This window comes from Sapajus apella, unplaced genomic scaffold (assembly GCF_009761245.1).
Source record: "Sapajus apella isolate SASKATOON/1434 unplaced genomic scaffold, GSC_monkey_1.0 scaffold106, whole genome shotgun sequence".
Lineage (NCBI taxonomy): Eukaryota > Metazoa > Chordata > Mammalia > Primates > Cebidae > Sapajus > Sapajus apella.
Genome location: NW_022437046.1, coordinates 305,097 through 321,850, shown reverse-complemented (window position 1 = coordinate 321,850; position 16,754 = coordinate 305,097). Strand labels below are relative to the sequence as shown.

The following is a 16,754-nucleotide window of genomic DNA, read 5'->3' as shown; positions in this document are numbered from 1 at the left end:
TAGGGCTCCATTGTATGTGATGAGTCTCTTTTCCTGTGATGCTTTTAAAATTCTTTATTTGTCTTTGGTTTGACAATTTGAATATAATATGTTTCTGTTTAGACTTCTTAAGGTTTATCCTATTTGAGATTCTTTAAGCCTCATAAACCTGGATGTCCATTTTCTTCCCAGAGTTGGGAAGTTTTCAGCCATTATTTCTTTAAATGAGTTTTCTGCCTCCTTTTCTACCTGTTTTCCTTCTTGAACAGCCATAATGCATATGTTGGTTTATTTGATGTGTCTCATAATTCCCTTAGGGCGTTTTTCACTCTTTAATTATTGTTTTTCTTTTTGCTTCTCCTATTGGATAATTTGAAATGACTTGTCTTTGCTGATTTTTTCTTCTGCTTGATCAAATCTGCTGTAGAATCCCTCTAGTCAATTTTCTAAGTTCATTAATTGTGTTTATCAACTCCAGAATTTCTGTCTCTTTATTCTAGTTTTGTTCATGTGTCATTTTCCTAATTTAGATTAGTTGTTTGTGTTCTTTTGTAACTCACTGAGCTTCTTTAAGAAAATTATTTTGAATTATTTGTCAGGCAATGAATAGATCACCTTCCTTTAGGGTTGATTACTGTAGATTAATTTTGTTCTGCTGATTGTGTCATGTTTTCTTGATTTTTTTATGTTTCTTGTAGCTTTGCACTGTTATCTGAGTATTTGAGGAACAGCCCCTCTCCTAATCTTTACAAACTGGCTTTTATTGGCAAAGACCATCACCAGTCAGCCCAGCTAGAGATTCTCGACCTTTGTTCCCAGCTGTCCCAGGCATTTGGTCATTTTTTCTTTCAGGAGTTTATAATCTCTTGCTCTTTCTGGTGTTTAACTATGTCAGTTCTGTCAGCACTCTGTGTGAGGCGAGATAGAAATGGGCCCTTTGGCTGCGTACTGTAAGACTGGGGATGTTGGAACTATGTCGCACTCCTCTCTCCCTCCTGAAGAGCAGCTTCAATTCTACGCCTTCTCCTAACCTGACAGAGACATATTGGCCACAGCTGCGCCAGGCATCCAGACCATGCCAGTTTCTACAGTGCTCTGTGTGAGGCAGGGCAGAAACTAGACCCTTGAGGAGTACACTGAAAAAGCAAAAATGTTGGAGCTATTCTCCACTATTCTCTTTCTCCCTCTTGAAGTAGAGAACTCAGTTCTGTACCTTCTGCAAGCCTTTCAGACTGTTACTGGCTCCCAGACGGTGCCTGTCTTCATATCTAACCTAGGTATCTGAGCTATGCCAATACTTTTGGTACTCTATGTGGGGCAAGACAGAGGCTGGCTCCTTGGAGAGTAACTGAGAGACCAGGGATATTGGAGTTTGCCCTGCCCCCAACTCCACCCTGACCCTCCCTCTGGGGAAGAGTAGTGGCCTTTCTTGGTGCTGAGTTGTGCTGGCTTGGGGAAGTGGCTGAAGCAGGTAAAATGAAATCACTCTTCTTACCTGTTTCAGTGTGACTGATCTCAGTTTTGCGTTCTTCTTTGTGTAGGTTTATACTACAGCTTCTTAACTGGATCCTGGACTTCTCAGAAGGGTATTTTGTTACTTATACCATTGTTTAATCTGTGTTTCTGTTGGGCAAGGAGGGCTTGGACTTCCTATTTCACCATGTTACTCTGCTACATTTAAAATACAATTTTTACTCTTGTAGAACTCATAGTTGAGCATTAAAAAGACACTTATTTAATATATATTAATATAACATGATAAGGGAAGAAGACTATAGACATACATATACTATTTACTATAGACATACTATATATAAAGCATTATTTAGTCATTTTTATTAAGTATCTCTTTTTACAAAATTGCTACATAACAAATAGCCACAGAAATTCAGCGACGTACCTTTATTATAAGCATTTATTGTTCACAGTTTTGGGGTAGTTAGCTAGGTGGTTATCCCAATAATAAACCTTACAAGGTTACTGGAAAGTAAGAGGAAGCCAGAAGGGACTTCTCCATTCTATTTGCTTATTGTTCTTACCAATATCACCTCAATAACAAACCTCCCCCTGGCAACAGCAATTGGTTCCAATTTATAGCTTCTCTGGACTCTCCCAGAATAAACTGATTGTATCTGCTTGGAAGTACCAGCACCTCTGGGCAAGCTCTACCTCAATGAGAGGTATGCATCTCAGCTTTTTGGGGCTTCTGCTATAAGCTCTTAGGGTATAACACCAGCCTAATCACACCCCCCTGAGCTAACTATTACTCAGAGATCTGCTTCCCAATTCTACACTGCTCTTCTTCTGAGCTCCTGAATTACCAGCAACATACTGGCAACACATTCTGCTCAGAGAGCTGAGTTTCAGCTCTGGAGAGCCTCTTCTCCAAGCTTCTAGGTTCTCTGATATTCTCAACTCTTTAGTTTGTTTGCTGATCCCTCAGGGTGGTAGCTGATTCTTGCTACCTCTGTGTTATCTCGAGGTTTCCTTTTTGCTTTTCCAAGTTTCCACCTCCTATTTAACCAATTTCCTTTAACTACAGTAAGATAATTTTAAAATTAACATTATATTTTCTGTTAAAATACTTAGTATAGCTTGTTTTCCCAACTTGACCATGACTGGTAAAAGTTGTTTGGAGACTATTGATACCGCTGTGAGAAATACACATTCACCCGTCCAAACCCAAAGAATGGACTTGGAGACATGAAGAACAGTAGAAGCGAGACTTTTAATGGTGGTCTTGCAAGGTTGGGTGTCTTGTAGGCAGGCACACCTGGGACAGTTACAGCAGGTAATTTATCTCCTAGCACGCAAGTCCTTCCCCCAATTCCTCAACGGTCAAGTACTATGGGGTTACAGTCTTCCCGAAGATTGCCTAAGTTTCATTATCCCCCTTGAAAAGTTATCCCCCAGTCCCCTTCCCCACTTAAGTTTCGATTTCCCAATAATGAAATTTTCTTCCCTTTTATGGGCTGACCCCTCCTCTACATTCTTTTCATTTATCATGACTTTCTAGGTGCATGAGCCATGTGGTTTTTTTTACATCTGCAGCTGGTTGCCCAGTACTTAGATTTATCATGCCTTGAAAATGGACCATTTAAAATGTTTTCTTGGGCCGGGCGTGGTGGCTCAAGACTGTAATCCCAGCACTTTGGGAGGCCGAGGCGGGTGGATCACGAGGTCAAGAGATCGAGACCATCCTGGTCAACATGGTGAAACCCCGTCTCTACTAAAAATACAAAAAATTATCTGGGCATGGTGGCACGTGCCTGTAATCCCAGCTACTCAGGAGGCTGAGGCAGGAGAATTGCCTGAACCCAGGAGGCGGAGGTTGCAGTGAGCCGAGATTGCGCCATTGCACTCCAGCCTGGGTAACATGAGTGAAACTCCATCTCAAAGAAAAAAAAATGTTTTCTCACAAATTGCCACCTGCTTTCTATTTACTTCCTTTGGTCTCATTTTCATCTAAACCCTTTTGGTCCTTGAATCACTCTAGAAGTTGTTTACGGTCTTCCTCATAGGAGAGTGAGTTTAATTTGGTTTCTAATAGTTGCAGGTTATTTTGCTGATAAGTCATGGGCATTTGTTTATTAATAGCTGTTTTAATTTCTGTGCTAGTCCCCTCACACAAGGGATAATACAATATCCCATTGATGTTAAGACTCCTCCATAATTAGGAGAGATGTAAGGATTGAAGCTACCATGCCTTTCCATTTTCCAAGCCAACCTGCTAGCCAACCCATAAATGGGTCATCAATTACAGCATTTTCTGCCAGCTTGTTGGCTAGAGTTGTCAGTCCTTTTGTGATGGTCCCATCTGGAGCAGTATTGTTGAGAATTAAAGTACCACATTTCCCACCCAGCATAACACATATGCCCCCTTTTTCATCTAGTATTACATCTAGTGCAAGCCTGTTTTCCCAGGCCATTCGGCTCATGGCATCTAACTGGCTAACCAACCCTTTGAGGGCATCCTGAGTATAACTGATGAATCTCTGTTGATTATAATAGATGTAGTTAATCCAATTCACATTCTTTTTTTAAAAATTCATTTATTTTACTTTAGGTGCATACTAAATCTGGTTGACCACCAGAAGAGTGCTGACTGAAACCCAGCAGCTATTTGGTTTCGAGCCTTAAATTCATTAGGCACTCCCCTAGGGACGCCTATCAAGTCAACATATATATTGGGATCAAAATAATTTGTTAAATCTCCTGTTTTGGCGGCCATATGTATTTCCAGATATCTTATAGAATACCAGTTGAAGGGAATGGCCAATTAGAATAAAGCACAAGTCTCAATCCAATTGGATGGTAACAAGTTACAGAGGTTCCTTTTCCCACCATACCGCCAGGCATCAGCCTGGGATATATGGAGAGCTAAGTAAATGCCATTGCCTGACTCACCAGTGACATTTAGGATGTGAGTACAAGTTGGGAATTCTCCCATAGGCTTATAAGAGTGACCCCTCAATTCATTCTGGTCCTAATCTGATTAACATTTTCCAGTCCTAATCTAATTAACATTTTCTTGAATATCAGAACTCGAAATTCCTCCCCTTTTACCCCTGATACTGTCAACTTTTCCTTAGAGTGTTCTGTACCCCTTGGTTGTTGAATTAGGGAGGAGTGAACCACCCCAGTATCAACCAAAAATGTCACTGCTTCTCCCTTGGGTCCCACCTTTGAATTTATCAAGGGTTCCTGGTGGGACCTACTCAGAAGGAACTGCTGATCCCACTAGTCTTCATCAACTGTCATGAGGGGGATCTCCTTTTCTTCTTTTTTCCATTCAGGACTTCTCTCTTAAAATGTCCTGGCTTTTCACGCTTGTAACATCCACTTACAGTTTTAGGAGCTTTTCCCTTCTTTCTCTGTGTTGAAATCTATCATTCCCTTGTCTCTTTCAAGGCAGATTTTGTTCTAACCACTTTCTTACTACCTCTTCCACGGTAAAAACCATGATTTTCATTTTTTGTTTCTGCTTCTCTTCCTCTTTCCTTACAAAGACCTTCTGAGCTTCCCTTAGTAATTCCTCAATTGGTTTCTCATTCCATCCATCAATCTTTTGTAATTTTTTTTTGCAGTGTCAGTCCAGCTCTTAGTTACAAAGTTAACCTTCAAAAGTTCTGCCCTACTGGGTCTTCCAGATCTAATCTGGAGTATTTTCTCATCTGACCTCTGAGCCTCGGCAGGAAGGCAGAGGGTATTTTCTCTTTTTGTTGAGTCTTGAATGCCTTTGAGATATTTTGTGTCTTAGGAGTGAACTCTTTGATCCCTTTAATTATTAGTTCCCTGAGGTCCTGCACTTGGGCCCAGTCCCTGGGATCATTATTATCCCATTTGGGATTGACATTTGGAAATGTTTGGCTGGCAAGGATCCTTGTCTGAAAGGGTGTTGCCTCTCTCAGATGATCATGGCTGTCCTCCTAATCATTCCCCTTTCTTCTCCTGTGAATAGGATATTCATGATAGACATTATTTCAGCCCAGGGATAAAATCTGGGTCCTAGGAATTGTTCCAGCTGGTCTGCTAAACCAAGGAGATTTTCTAAGAGTGGTTTCTTGAAAGTCCTAAGTTCAGTACTTGTAAGAGGAGCATTTACAAAGCCAATCTCTCCCTGTCCCATGGGAAATTCCCGAAGAGGTAACATACTAGATGCCTGCTGTAGGGAAGGGACAGGGAAGTTCTCAATATCCCTCTGACACTGTTCTAACTCTTTTATTGAATTTGGATAAGAATTCAAAGGAGAAGTTGGTTTGGCTCCCCCATGGTCTCCAGGTCTTCCTGTAACCCTCTTGCTGTCCCTTGATCTTCCTGTCCCCTATTTTGTGAGATGTATGGAGGAGGCAAACATGTGGGGGTCCCAGGGCTTTTCACTGGGCAAGGGCTATTTACTAGGCTATTTTTCTTCTTCTTTGAGGGAGATCATGGGAGCTAATTCCTTGATCCAGTAGAGAGTGTAACCTATCTTTTCTTGTGAGGTTAGGATTTATCATTCACATAGAGAATTAAAGCTTGGCACACACAATCCTCCTCTGAGCCAAACTTAGGCCAAAACACTGAAGGATTACAAATGGAGTTTTTGGGCCAGTTAAAACAGCAATACTTTATCATCTTTTGCTTTTCCTTGTCCCTGGCTCAAGAGTTGTCCCTCCAAACCTGCAACATTCTCTCCAAAGGATTATCTGGGGCAATGTCAGAGGGAGTCCCTTTGGCTCCCTCTTTCCTTTGTCCCCTAGGCCTAGAATTTCTATTTCCCATTTTCAGGCAGTTTCTGTGTCTGAGCTTTTCCCTGTGTACTCAACTCCCTGCTACTCAAGGTTTCTTGCATACCCTGAGAATTGCTTCATCTGTCTTTGGCCATTTCCCTAGTGGAAGAATGTAATCACAAATTGAGACTCTGTACTCACTTCATATCTAGAATATGTCTCAGTCACACACTTGCCCTCTGAAAATGCCCAACCACTAAGGCAGTGCTTATAGTCCAATTTTCCTACCTTGGCTCATGCACAAGTTTGCCTGGTTGCCACAGTGCCTGCTTTTTTTCCCTGTGTGGCACCTCCACTGCCTCCTGAATAACAGTCTTGGGTTTGTCTATGGCTTCTGCAGGGAGCCAGGATGCCAGGATATAGTGGGCTACCTAAATTGAGTGGGACACATCTCTCCTCTCAGCTGGGGACCCACTCCATACAGGCACAGAGATCCCAGATGGGCCCCCAGGTTTGTGAGAAACACACATTCACTCGTCCAAACCCAAAGGATGGACTCAAAGACATGAAGAACAGCAGAAGTGAGACTTTTAATGGTGGTCTGCAAGATTGGGTGTCTGGTAGACAAGCACACCCGGGACAGCTACAGCAAGTAATTTATCTTGTAGCACAGAAGTTCCTCTCCCAGTTCCTCATTGTTCAAGTACTAAGGGGTTACAATCTTCCTGGACGTTGCCTAAGTTTTATTATCGCCTTTATACGGTTATACCCCTGTCCTCTTCCCCATTTAAGTTTTGATTTCCCAATAACAAAACTTTCTTCCTTTTTTTTTCCTATTCTTTTCTTTCTTTTTTTTTTTTTTTTTTTGAGATGGAGTCTCACTCTGTCGCCCAGGCTGGAAGGCTGGAATGCAGTGGCACAATCTTGGCTCACTGCAACCTCCACCTCCTGGGTTCAAGTGATTCTTCTGCCTCAGCCTCCTGAGTAGCTGGGACTACAGGCACGTGCCACCATGCCCAGCTAATTTTTGTATTGTTAGTAGAGATGAGGTTTCACCATATTGGCCAGGCTGGTGTCAAACTCATGACCTCTCATGATCTGTCTACCTCAGCCTCCCAAAGTGCTGGGATTACAGGTGTGAGCCACTGCATCCAGCCAATTTCTTCCCCTTTATGGGTTGACCCCTCCTCTACATTCTGTTAACTTATCACCTTCTAGGTCCATGAGCTGTGTGGTTTGTTACATCCACAGGCTGGCTGCCAGTACTTAGATTTACCATGCCACGAAAATGGACCATTTATAGCTGGGCATGGTGATGCATGCCTGTAATCCCAGCTACTTTGGAGGCTGAGACAGGAGAATCACTTGAACCTGGGAGTCAGAGGTTGCAGTGAGCCAAGATTATGCCATTGCATTTCAACCTGGGTGACAGAGTGAGACTTCCCAACAAACAAACAAACAACAACAAAAAAGAAAATGGACCATTTAAAATGTTTTCTTACAGTCTCAGACTGGTTTTCTTTTTAAGAGGAGGTTAGGGCAATTTAACTGATACTATACAGGTGAAAATGGAAAAGAGTGAGATAAAATCTCGGGTGATATTTTTGGTTTAATGCTTTTGGTTTTGTGAAACATTCTCTTAGCCTTTAGAGCAGTGAAGCAAAGCTCAAGAGGGCTTGCTGTGCCTAGAACTTTTTTCTATAGGCCTGATTTTGTCCCTTGTTTGTTATGTCCACCAAGCAGCTCAACCTTTAGTCATAGCTGGGTGTTAAACCCAGGCCTACTGGGCTGTAACACTCACACTGTTACCTCCATATTAAACAGTCACCTTACTGTCACCTAAAATGATTGTTTTTCCAATTTTATTTCCCCTTCTTTTCTCATCATTGTCATCTAACAGCCTAGAGGTTCTTTAACCATTTTCTTTTTTTTTTTTTTTCCACCACTTGTTAAATGACCTTTATTGAAATATTTTCCTTTGTGCTTCTTAACTAGCTGGGCATTCCACAGCACCACTGTTGATGTCATCTATGATGTCATGAGGGTGGCGGCCCTCAACATTACAGCCCACAGACTGGGCAGTCCCCAGGATCTCTTTAATGGTTCCAGAGAGTTCTCTGGCTAAAGATTTGTGCCGCATCTGTTGAGCAATGTTGACAATCTCATCAAAAGTGATATTCCCGCTGTGTTTAATGTTTTTCTGTTTCTTTCTGTCTCTTGGTGGTTCCTTAAGGGCTTTGATGATCAGGGCAGAGGCAGAAGGCACCACCTCAATCTGGGCCTGTCTGTTCTGAATGGTCAGTTTCACTGTAATCCTCAGGCCCTTCCAGTCACCCATTGACTTGGCAATGTCATCACCAAGCTTTTTTGGAGACAGATCCAGGGGGCTGATCTTGGGGGTAAGCGCAGAAGTGGCACCGACTTCACCCCCAGTGCACCTCAGGTATACGACTTTGATCTCATTGGTGTCGAACTTTGGCGGCATGGTGGAGGCAGCTGGTGTCAGATGAACCTGGATTCAGGACGACCAAAGAAAGTTGCACCTTGGCCTCCTCCGAGCTGAAAGCCGAAAGCCTTTACCCATTTTCATAGAGGCCCTTGGCTCAGTTCATCTTTCCTTCCGAACTCCTGCCTTTCTCCTGAACCACAGCACAGTTAATCCATGTCAATGAGCTATTCAACATTATTTAGTGGTTATTTGCCTCCTTCAACCCTGGAGGCATATTCTTCACCTAGTCTAGAGCACAAAAACCATGGTTATCCCCTGAATAATCATCGAGAAATATATTACCTCTGAAATCTTATATTTTAGTGTTTTTCTTTCCAACTGTCTTATTCCTTCACCAACTACCCCTGCTTGTATATATCATAATGACCTCTGGGCCTTTAATCTTTCTTTAATTGTTCAGATCTCTTCTGTCTTCTCTGCCCTTCTCACACTTGGATGTCAGGCAGTGCGGTCACTCTCTTCAGCACTCATTTCTGTGCTGTTTCTTCCGACAATTGGATGAAAGCTATGCCTAGACTAAGGGTCTCTGGAGAAACAGCACAACTGTGAAATTCTGAGCCTCTCTTCACTATTTCTCTATCAGAAGGAGAGCGTCCCTCATCTCAAGATTCAGCTTGCCTGCTTTGCTCTTCTTCCCTTATGGTACCTCATTTAATGGACCACCCCTTGGCTTTCCCCTCAACTGGCTGCTCATCTCCCTGTTAAACAGGTCACATTATTACCTCCATTTTGCTGTGATATTCCCGCTGTGTTTAATGTTTTTCTGTTTCTTTCTGTCTCTTGGTGGTTCCTTAAGGGCTTTGATGATCAGGGCAGAGGCAGAAGGCACCACCTCAATCTGGGCTAATGATGAGAAAATAAGGTTCAGAAGAACTACAAGGCTGATTACAAGGTTGCCCCATGGTCTCACATCTGTTAAGTGGCTGAGCCAAGGATTAAACTCAGGTTTCACCTTCTCTAAGCCCCACATTCTTTCTACTCTGCAAAGCAGAGTTTACCCTAATTTTCTTCTCTACCTTTCTCTCTATCTGCTGCTCTCTATTTCTCCCTATGAACTTCTGTCCATCCTGATCCACTCCAAATCATGATGATTTCAGTTCCCACCATTCCACTATGTTGAAATTGGTTAACTAATGCCTATGCATCCTCTAAACTTTAAATCCCATACAGGCAAAGATCATATGCTCATCATTGTATCTCTAGGGCCTGAAGAAAGGAACTGCTCTCCCTAAAGAAGTCATAAGTAACCTGCAGAATTCTGAGTCAAAGGACCCTTCAGTTCTCCTCCTTGGCCCATCAGAGGATTTAGTATTGCTGACCACTCAAGCCTTCTTTACCCTTCTTCTTCCCCTCCCCTGGCTTTGGTGATGCCACTCTTCTTGTTTTTCTTCTACCTCTCTGACCCCCACATACAAATTCAGCCTTTTTATTTATCTTATGTAGGTCCATCTCTTTTCATCCCTGATGTCACTAGTATGGTTCAGGCCACCATAGTCTCCCATCTGGACTAGTCTAACAGCCTCTTCATGTGTCTCTTGGCCTCTAGGCCTGTCTCCCTTGAATCACACTCTATTATGTGCAGTGACGTATACTGATGTACAGTGTGATCATTCCAAAATACAAATATAATATTGCCACTTCCCTTCTTTGGACTCTTAAATAGTTACAAACTGCCTGGAGTAAAAATTCAAACTCATTATCATGATAGATAAGGCCTTTCCTCATGTGACCTCTGGTTACCCATCCAGCCTCATTTCCTTCTATATGCCCTACTTTCCTCTGTTTTAGGAAAACATGGGCCTACCAGTGAGCTTCCATGTCTGCCATGTTTATTCGTGCTTCTATGCCTTTGTCTTTGGCTGTTTCTTTTGCCTATAATGGGTATTCTTTTCCCCATGTTTTTCCTCCCCAGTGAATTTGAGTTGGATTATCCTTCAGATTCAACGCAAATTCATTTTCTCTCTTCATTTTTCATGATTATCCATCCTCTACGTTCCCACAGAATTTTGCACACAAAGCTATTTTTGAACACATCTCTTTACAGCTTACTAGATTGGGACCTCCTTTAGGAAAGGGATTGAGATTTTATTTCTTTCTTTGCAATCATAGGGTTAGTATGATGTATGTATAATAAAAGTTTAATGAGTAAATGAATGAATGAACAAATGAAACTCATGCAAAAGGAAGGGGATAAAACTTAGAAGCTAGAGACAGAAGCTTGCTTTCAGCTGATTACTGTGTACTCTGAATAAGTGGCTATTTTTCAGAAAGTAAAAATAAGACTCTTAAAAATAAGGACAAATGCAGTTAGCCAAGCCAAAATATAGCAGGAATGACTCATTCACCTAATTATCCTCCTCTCATTGGATACTGAGAATGATTTTAGGACCCACAAGTCCTAGAGAATCAGCCAGGAAGCTCCATATGTGAGGGCAGAGACAGGGGCTTCTTGGAGGGGACCTGTAGTGGTGTCCTTTGGAACAGAGTTGCCAGGTGGTACCTGATTTCCTTAGTTCTTGTCCCATAGATGATGGGGTTGACCAGACATGGGAGCAGCAGGTAGAAGGTGCTGAGCAGGTTGTGCACATCCTGGGAGGCAGTGTGGGCTGTATGATAGACAATGGATGAGGACATGGTGGATAAGTAGACAGTGAAGATGACCAACAGGTGGGAGCCACATGTGTTCAGGGCCTTGGAGCGTGCTCTACCTGATGAAATCCTGAAGGCAGCATGGATAATACGGGAGTAGGAGGTGCCTAGTAGGAGCATGTCTAGGACTCTGTTGAAGATGCGGACAGTGAGCCCCACAGTCTTGTTTAGGGAGACGTCTCCACAGGAGAGCTTCATGAGGGCCATGTGCTCACAGGCAAAGTGCTGGATCATGTCTGAGCGGCAGAAGTGAACCCTGGAGGCCAGAAACACCACTGGAGCTACAATGCAAGTGCTCCTGGTAGCTGCTGCTCCCACCAGGCCAGCCAGCAACCGGCCTGTCACTATCTCTGGGTAGCGGAGCGGGTAGCAGATGGCAACATAGTGGTCCAGAGCCATGACCAGGAGGATGTTGCAGTCAAAGACAATGAGGAAGTAGATGCAGAACATCTGGATCAGGCAGCGAGCTAGGGAGATGCGGTTGAAGTGTGTGGAGAAGCTAAAGAGCATGGCGGGCACCACGGTGGAGGCGGCACAGATGTTGACAGCCAGGAGTAGGGCAATGAGCAGGTACATGGGCTGGTGCAGGCTCCACTGGGTCAGCACTGTGTGGATGACCAGGGCATTGGTAAAGATAATCATTAGGTAGAGGCTGAGGAAGGGCAGCACCAGGAGGGCACGGTATTCCCTCAGCCCTGGGAAGCCCACTAGGAGGAAGCTGGTGTAGGACACATTGGAACTTCCATTGCTCCACCTTGACATCTTCCCTGGGTGAGTGGGGTGGCTCTGGAGAAAGAAGGAATAGGAGGTCTGGTTTCTGTGTCCAGCCCTGCCAGCCTCAGCCTCACCAAGCTGGACTGGGCGCTTTGACCTCCATGGGCCTCCAGTGTTCCTAGAGAGAGAAGGAAAAGTTATGTTTCAACATTTAGTGATATGCTTCAAGAAATAACTTTTCATAGCTCTAACTTGCTTATTTTTCTTTTTTTTTTTTTTTTTCTATATGAAGTCTTCACTTGTTTTTTCACTAACAAACTCTTATTGAGGGCCTATTTTGTGCTAGGCTGTATTCTGGGGCTTAGAATACACAATAAATAATTGACTGTCTATGTCTTGAATGAGCTCACATTAGGCTGAATAAGACTGAAGTGACAAGTAAGAAATAAAGTGCAGTGATTAACAGGATGTTAAAATAGGACCCTTTCTGCTTCAGATTCATCTGATGTGCCCAAAGCCCAAGAACAAAATGCAAGGCAAGTACTCCTTTCTTCATCCACCTTGAGGTGCTGGAGTAGCCTTCCTATACAGGATTTAAGAGGAGGTGGCTGAAAATTGTTGTTGCAGTCTTTAGTCCAATGTGTACCTGGAAAGTATAAAAGGTTTGGGGTTGGAGAGTCTGAGAGAGAAAGCCTTTGGAGAGAACTGGCATTTTCCTTTCCCACATCCCACAGTGGGAGGGGGGTAGCAGAAAAGGGAGATTACTCCACAGCCTCACCAGGAAGCCCTGGATACTTTGGCCTTTGTGAATTACATTTCTGCAGAGAAAAGGAAGAGGTTTTTTTTTATCAGTTGGTGAGATCCTTCATGAAATAACATCATTCTATAGCCTCTTTTGTCCATTTTGCTTTCTCATTTATTTAATTATTATTATTTTTTATTTTGTTTACTTTTTTCTTTTTTCTATTTTTGTCTCCTTTCTCATTTTTATTCAGTTACTATTTCTTTATTTTTTTTCTTCACATCTTTCTGAGCATCTACTTTGTGCTAGACCATATGCTGGATGCATGGATACAACAATAAGTAACATTTTTGTTCTCTGAGTCTGCATTCTACTGAGTAGGCTAGTAATGACAACCAGTGGTCAAAATACAGCATGTAACAGTGTACTCAACAAACACATCCCAAAATGCTATCTGCTTTTTACATCTGTCAAGCCCAGGTCAGTTGAGGCCATGTCTACTTTTGATCTATCTCCATTCCTGACTTGGTGAGGTGAAAAGCCATCAGTCACAAACTAGGGAGAGGAAAGAAAGGATAAGGAAAAGATTAAGAGACAGTTCTGACTAGCTCCCATTTCCCAGCCTGGGCATCCAGTTTGGAGGAGGCACAGGTGGTGGGGGTGGTGCTGGTGCAGTTTCTAATTTCAGAGTTTGGGGCTTTTATAGTTAGATGTATGTAGCTATTTGAATGGTTAATATCAGGTGGTCTTTGAAATTAAAAGTGATCCAAGGACTTTTTAAATATTTTTAAAAGAATTAACAAAGTCATAATGAAACTTCTTGAGAATTTGTCCAAGGAGCAACACAGATCAGACCTGAATGGAGAATAGGCAGAAAAAGTAAGCTGTTCTGATGCTCCCTTTGGAGCTTCGCTCTTCCAATGAAATGATGTAAGAAGAGCTTTAGGGCCAGGCACAGAGACTCTTGTCTGTAATTCTAGCACTTTGGGAATCTGAGGTGGAAGGATTGCTTGAGATCCAGGAGATTGAAACTAACCCAGGCAATATAATGCCCAATATAAATACACTGTCTCTACAGAAAATAATAAAGAAAATTAGCTGGGTATCGTGGTGCACACCTATAGTCCCAGCTTCTTGGGAGGCTGAGGTGGGAGGACTGCTTGAGCCCAGAAGATTGTGGCTGCAGTGAGCCATGATCAAGAGATTCAGGAGCATGGTGGATGAAGATCTGACTGTGTCTGCTGTAGGTTGGGAGAGGAATGAGAGAAAGATTTATTGAGGAAAACTAAGCCCAGTAAATGCTTTACTGAGTTCAGGTATGTTAGGTTCTTCCATTTTTGGCAAGTGCATAAAAATGGAACTGATATGTAGATATCTAGAGATATTTGACAGGGACTAACTTTAAGTTGAACAACCTGTAATTGACGTTAGCCTTTTTCCCTTTCCTTTTTTCAATCTTCAGATATTTCCAAAGATTTCTTACAAATGTACTGCAGAGAAATCCCAAACCCACGTTCAAATCCTTTCAGTAAGCATAAGTACTTTGTCTAAGCAAGAGATTTGAATTTTACTGGCATTGTCAGATGCTCTCTTAGAATCTCTTACCATGATAGGGAATAGGCTTTAGTTCTTTCAGACATCCTTGTTATGCCTTTTGTGGTTTTAAGCTATTTTCTCATGATATGGGGATAGAAACAAAGTGGAAGATGAGCAATTTCTTTGTTATTTTTTTTTTGGCATGGGTTGCTTACTTTAATAACAATATATATACCATGTTATCATGATGGAATGTAAATTCAGTTTAGACAAGAGAATTTCAGAAGTGTAATAGCATTCTGTACTATGTAAAAGTTTGGGTATACTGTCTGGCCAAACCAGCTTGCTCATAGGTCATTAATCAAATCCATTATAGGTCATTTTTTCAGTTTAATGTTTACAATTCTTATGGAAAAAATAAGCAATGCACACATTTAAAAAGTGTTCATTTACCTTTGCTATGAGTGCTTAAAATACATATTTCCATTTCAAGATGACATTTAAAATTTACTCTAATATAACAGCAGCAAAAATATAATTCGCAGTTACACAAGAACTAGAGTCCATAAGTTATTCTCATGTTTACAACTGAGATCCTTTAATAAATACTTCTATTATGCAGCTCTACGGTAAGCTTTCTACATTTGGTTTAAACACATGCACATATACATATTGTTAGTTGTTGGAAATTTTACAAGTTATATTCCATGAACTTTTTGGACAGAGTTCTAAAAGGGCCAGCCTGTCCACAAAACAGGCAGAAAAAAGCTAAATTAACTAGGGCAAATAGGACTCTTATATAACATCCAAAACATCTGGGATTCTGCAGCAAACTGGGAGTACTTCAGGGTTGGCCTGTTATCTTCTTTAGAACTAAGTTCATCTTAACAATTTAAGAAGGTGTACATTTCAACATCATCAAGTGCATTTAGGTGACATGTTTCTTTCAAGTTAACTTGACTTCCTTGAATGATCTAGTTAGTAAACTACCCACTAGTAACTCAGACACACCAGGCAAATCAAGCCTGCAAGAAAGGAAGCCAATATTCAAAATGCCATTTTACCATCTAAACCCATACAAATTAGTTTATTTTCAACAATACATAACTTCAATAAACAGATCTAACTAAAGTAAGCTCCTCCAACAAGACCAAGACAGCATCTCTTCTTCTAAGGCTTAGGTTTTGCCCAGTATTCCTGATACATGGAATAGCCATACCAACAGTCATTGCTCCTACAACAAAGCCCTGGGCTGCCACACGCATGTGGAGCAGATGAACAGACATTTTAGTATTTCCCCTGCTCTTCAATTTGTATAACCCACATGCAACAATTGCTGCAAAACCTGCTGTTCCAATGGGTACGAATGGTGCCTCTTTAGCTTTTTGAATAACTTTGGATTCCTGATCTTCATCATATGAAGAAAGGGAAATATCTGGGTCTGTTGACATAGTGGTTGCTTGAAGAATCTCCCTGAGAATTTTCTATGAGGTTCTACAGTGAGAAAACCTCTCACACGCCAACCTGCTGCTGATTCCTGCACACGAGCCCAGTTTCGCGGCTTCTCTCTTTGTTCTTTCTTAATATTACTCACCTGCTCAAGATCTAGAGAGCCCTTCTGTTTTTTGCCACCCCCACCCTTTCTCCATTCCAAGAACTTACTGAAAACCCCATTCTGGCCCACTTAGACTGCAGCCCTCCCCACAGCCCTTCTGAGGCTGTCTTGGAGGTTCAAGGTCAGAATATGAAGTGGGGACCTTGTACCCAAGGCTTAGGTAGACACCCTAGTCTAGGGCTTGGGCTTTCACAGGCAAGTATAGAGTCAAAGGAAATGAGAAATGGCCTAGGTATCAACAAATGTTTGGTGGCGGACAATCACAGGGATAGGAAGCCTTCGTTCTTCTCCACCTGGGATTATAAGGTCAGAGAACCAAGAACTCAGAGACTCAAGACTCAGAGAATCCAAGAACCACTTAGAAGAAAACTTTACAAAGCAAACCCTCCAGGATTGGGTATGGGAAGGAAAAGAGGGGAGAAGGAATCCTTGCCTTCTCCCCACCTGTAATGCCACACAAAGCACTTTTCTAGTTTAAGCTGCTACATGAAGTAGCTTACTGTTTATGATTACTAAGAGAATTTACAGGTACTGAAAACATTTTGAGGGGCCTTCAAACCCTGTGCCCACCTTTGCCCTTACATTACTGAGGTGAGAGCCTCCCCCAAGCCTTCTGCCTGGCCAAGCACTAACTTTGTTACTCACCAGGACTTACACAGACTGAGAGTAGTAGGACCAGTCTGTCTCAGGCCTGGGTTTCTTGAATGCAGTTAAATCTATCCCATTCCTCCCTGGGGGAACTCCCCATAGCGTTCTCCCAGGCTCTGGCTTAGCTAGTCGGCAAGATCCCAGGGGTGG

General features: G+C 42.3%; 1 protein-coding gene and 2 pseudogenes across 3 annotated transcripts; all 3 read right to left on the bottom strand.

Moving 5' to 3' along the window:
- Window positions 1-8,137: 8,137 nt before the first annotated feature.
- On the bottom strand, window positions 8,138-8,691 carry LOC116536998 (annotated as a pseudogene). The gene has a single exon (XR_004262911.1). The product of XR_004262911.1 is annotated as a 60S ribosomal protein L12 pseudogene (transcript).
- Window positions 8,692-11,106: 2,415 nt separating this feature from the next.
- LOC116536996 (olfactory receptor 52K1-like) lies at window positions 11,107-12,111 on the bottom strand. The gene has a single exon (XM_032258885.1). The coding sequence runs from the start codon at window positions 12,109-12,111 to the stop codon at window positions 11,107-11,109; it is 1,005 nt and encodes a 334-aa protein (XP_032114776.1).
- A 2,606-nt stretch (window positions 12,112-14,717) lies between these two features.
- On the bottom strand, window positions 14,718-15,882 carry LOC116536995 (annotated as a pseudogene). Its single transcript, XR_004262910.1, has one exon. The product of XR_004262910.1 is annotated as an HIG1 domain family member 1A, mitochondrial pseudogene (transcript).
- Window positions 15,883-16,754: the final 872 nt, after the last annotated feature.

Coding starts and splice junctions, on each gene's coding strand:
- LOC116536996 (XM_032258885.1), bottom strand. CDS start 12,111: ATGTCAAGGTGGAGCAATGGAAGTTCCAATGTGTCCTACACCAGCTTC.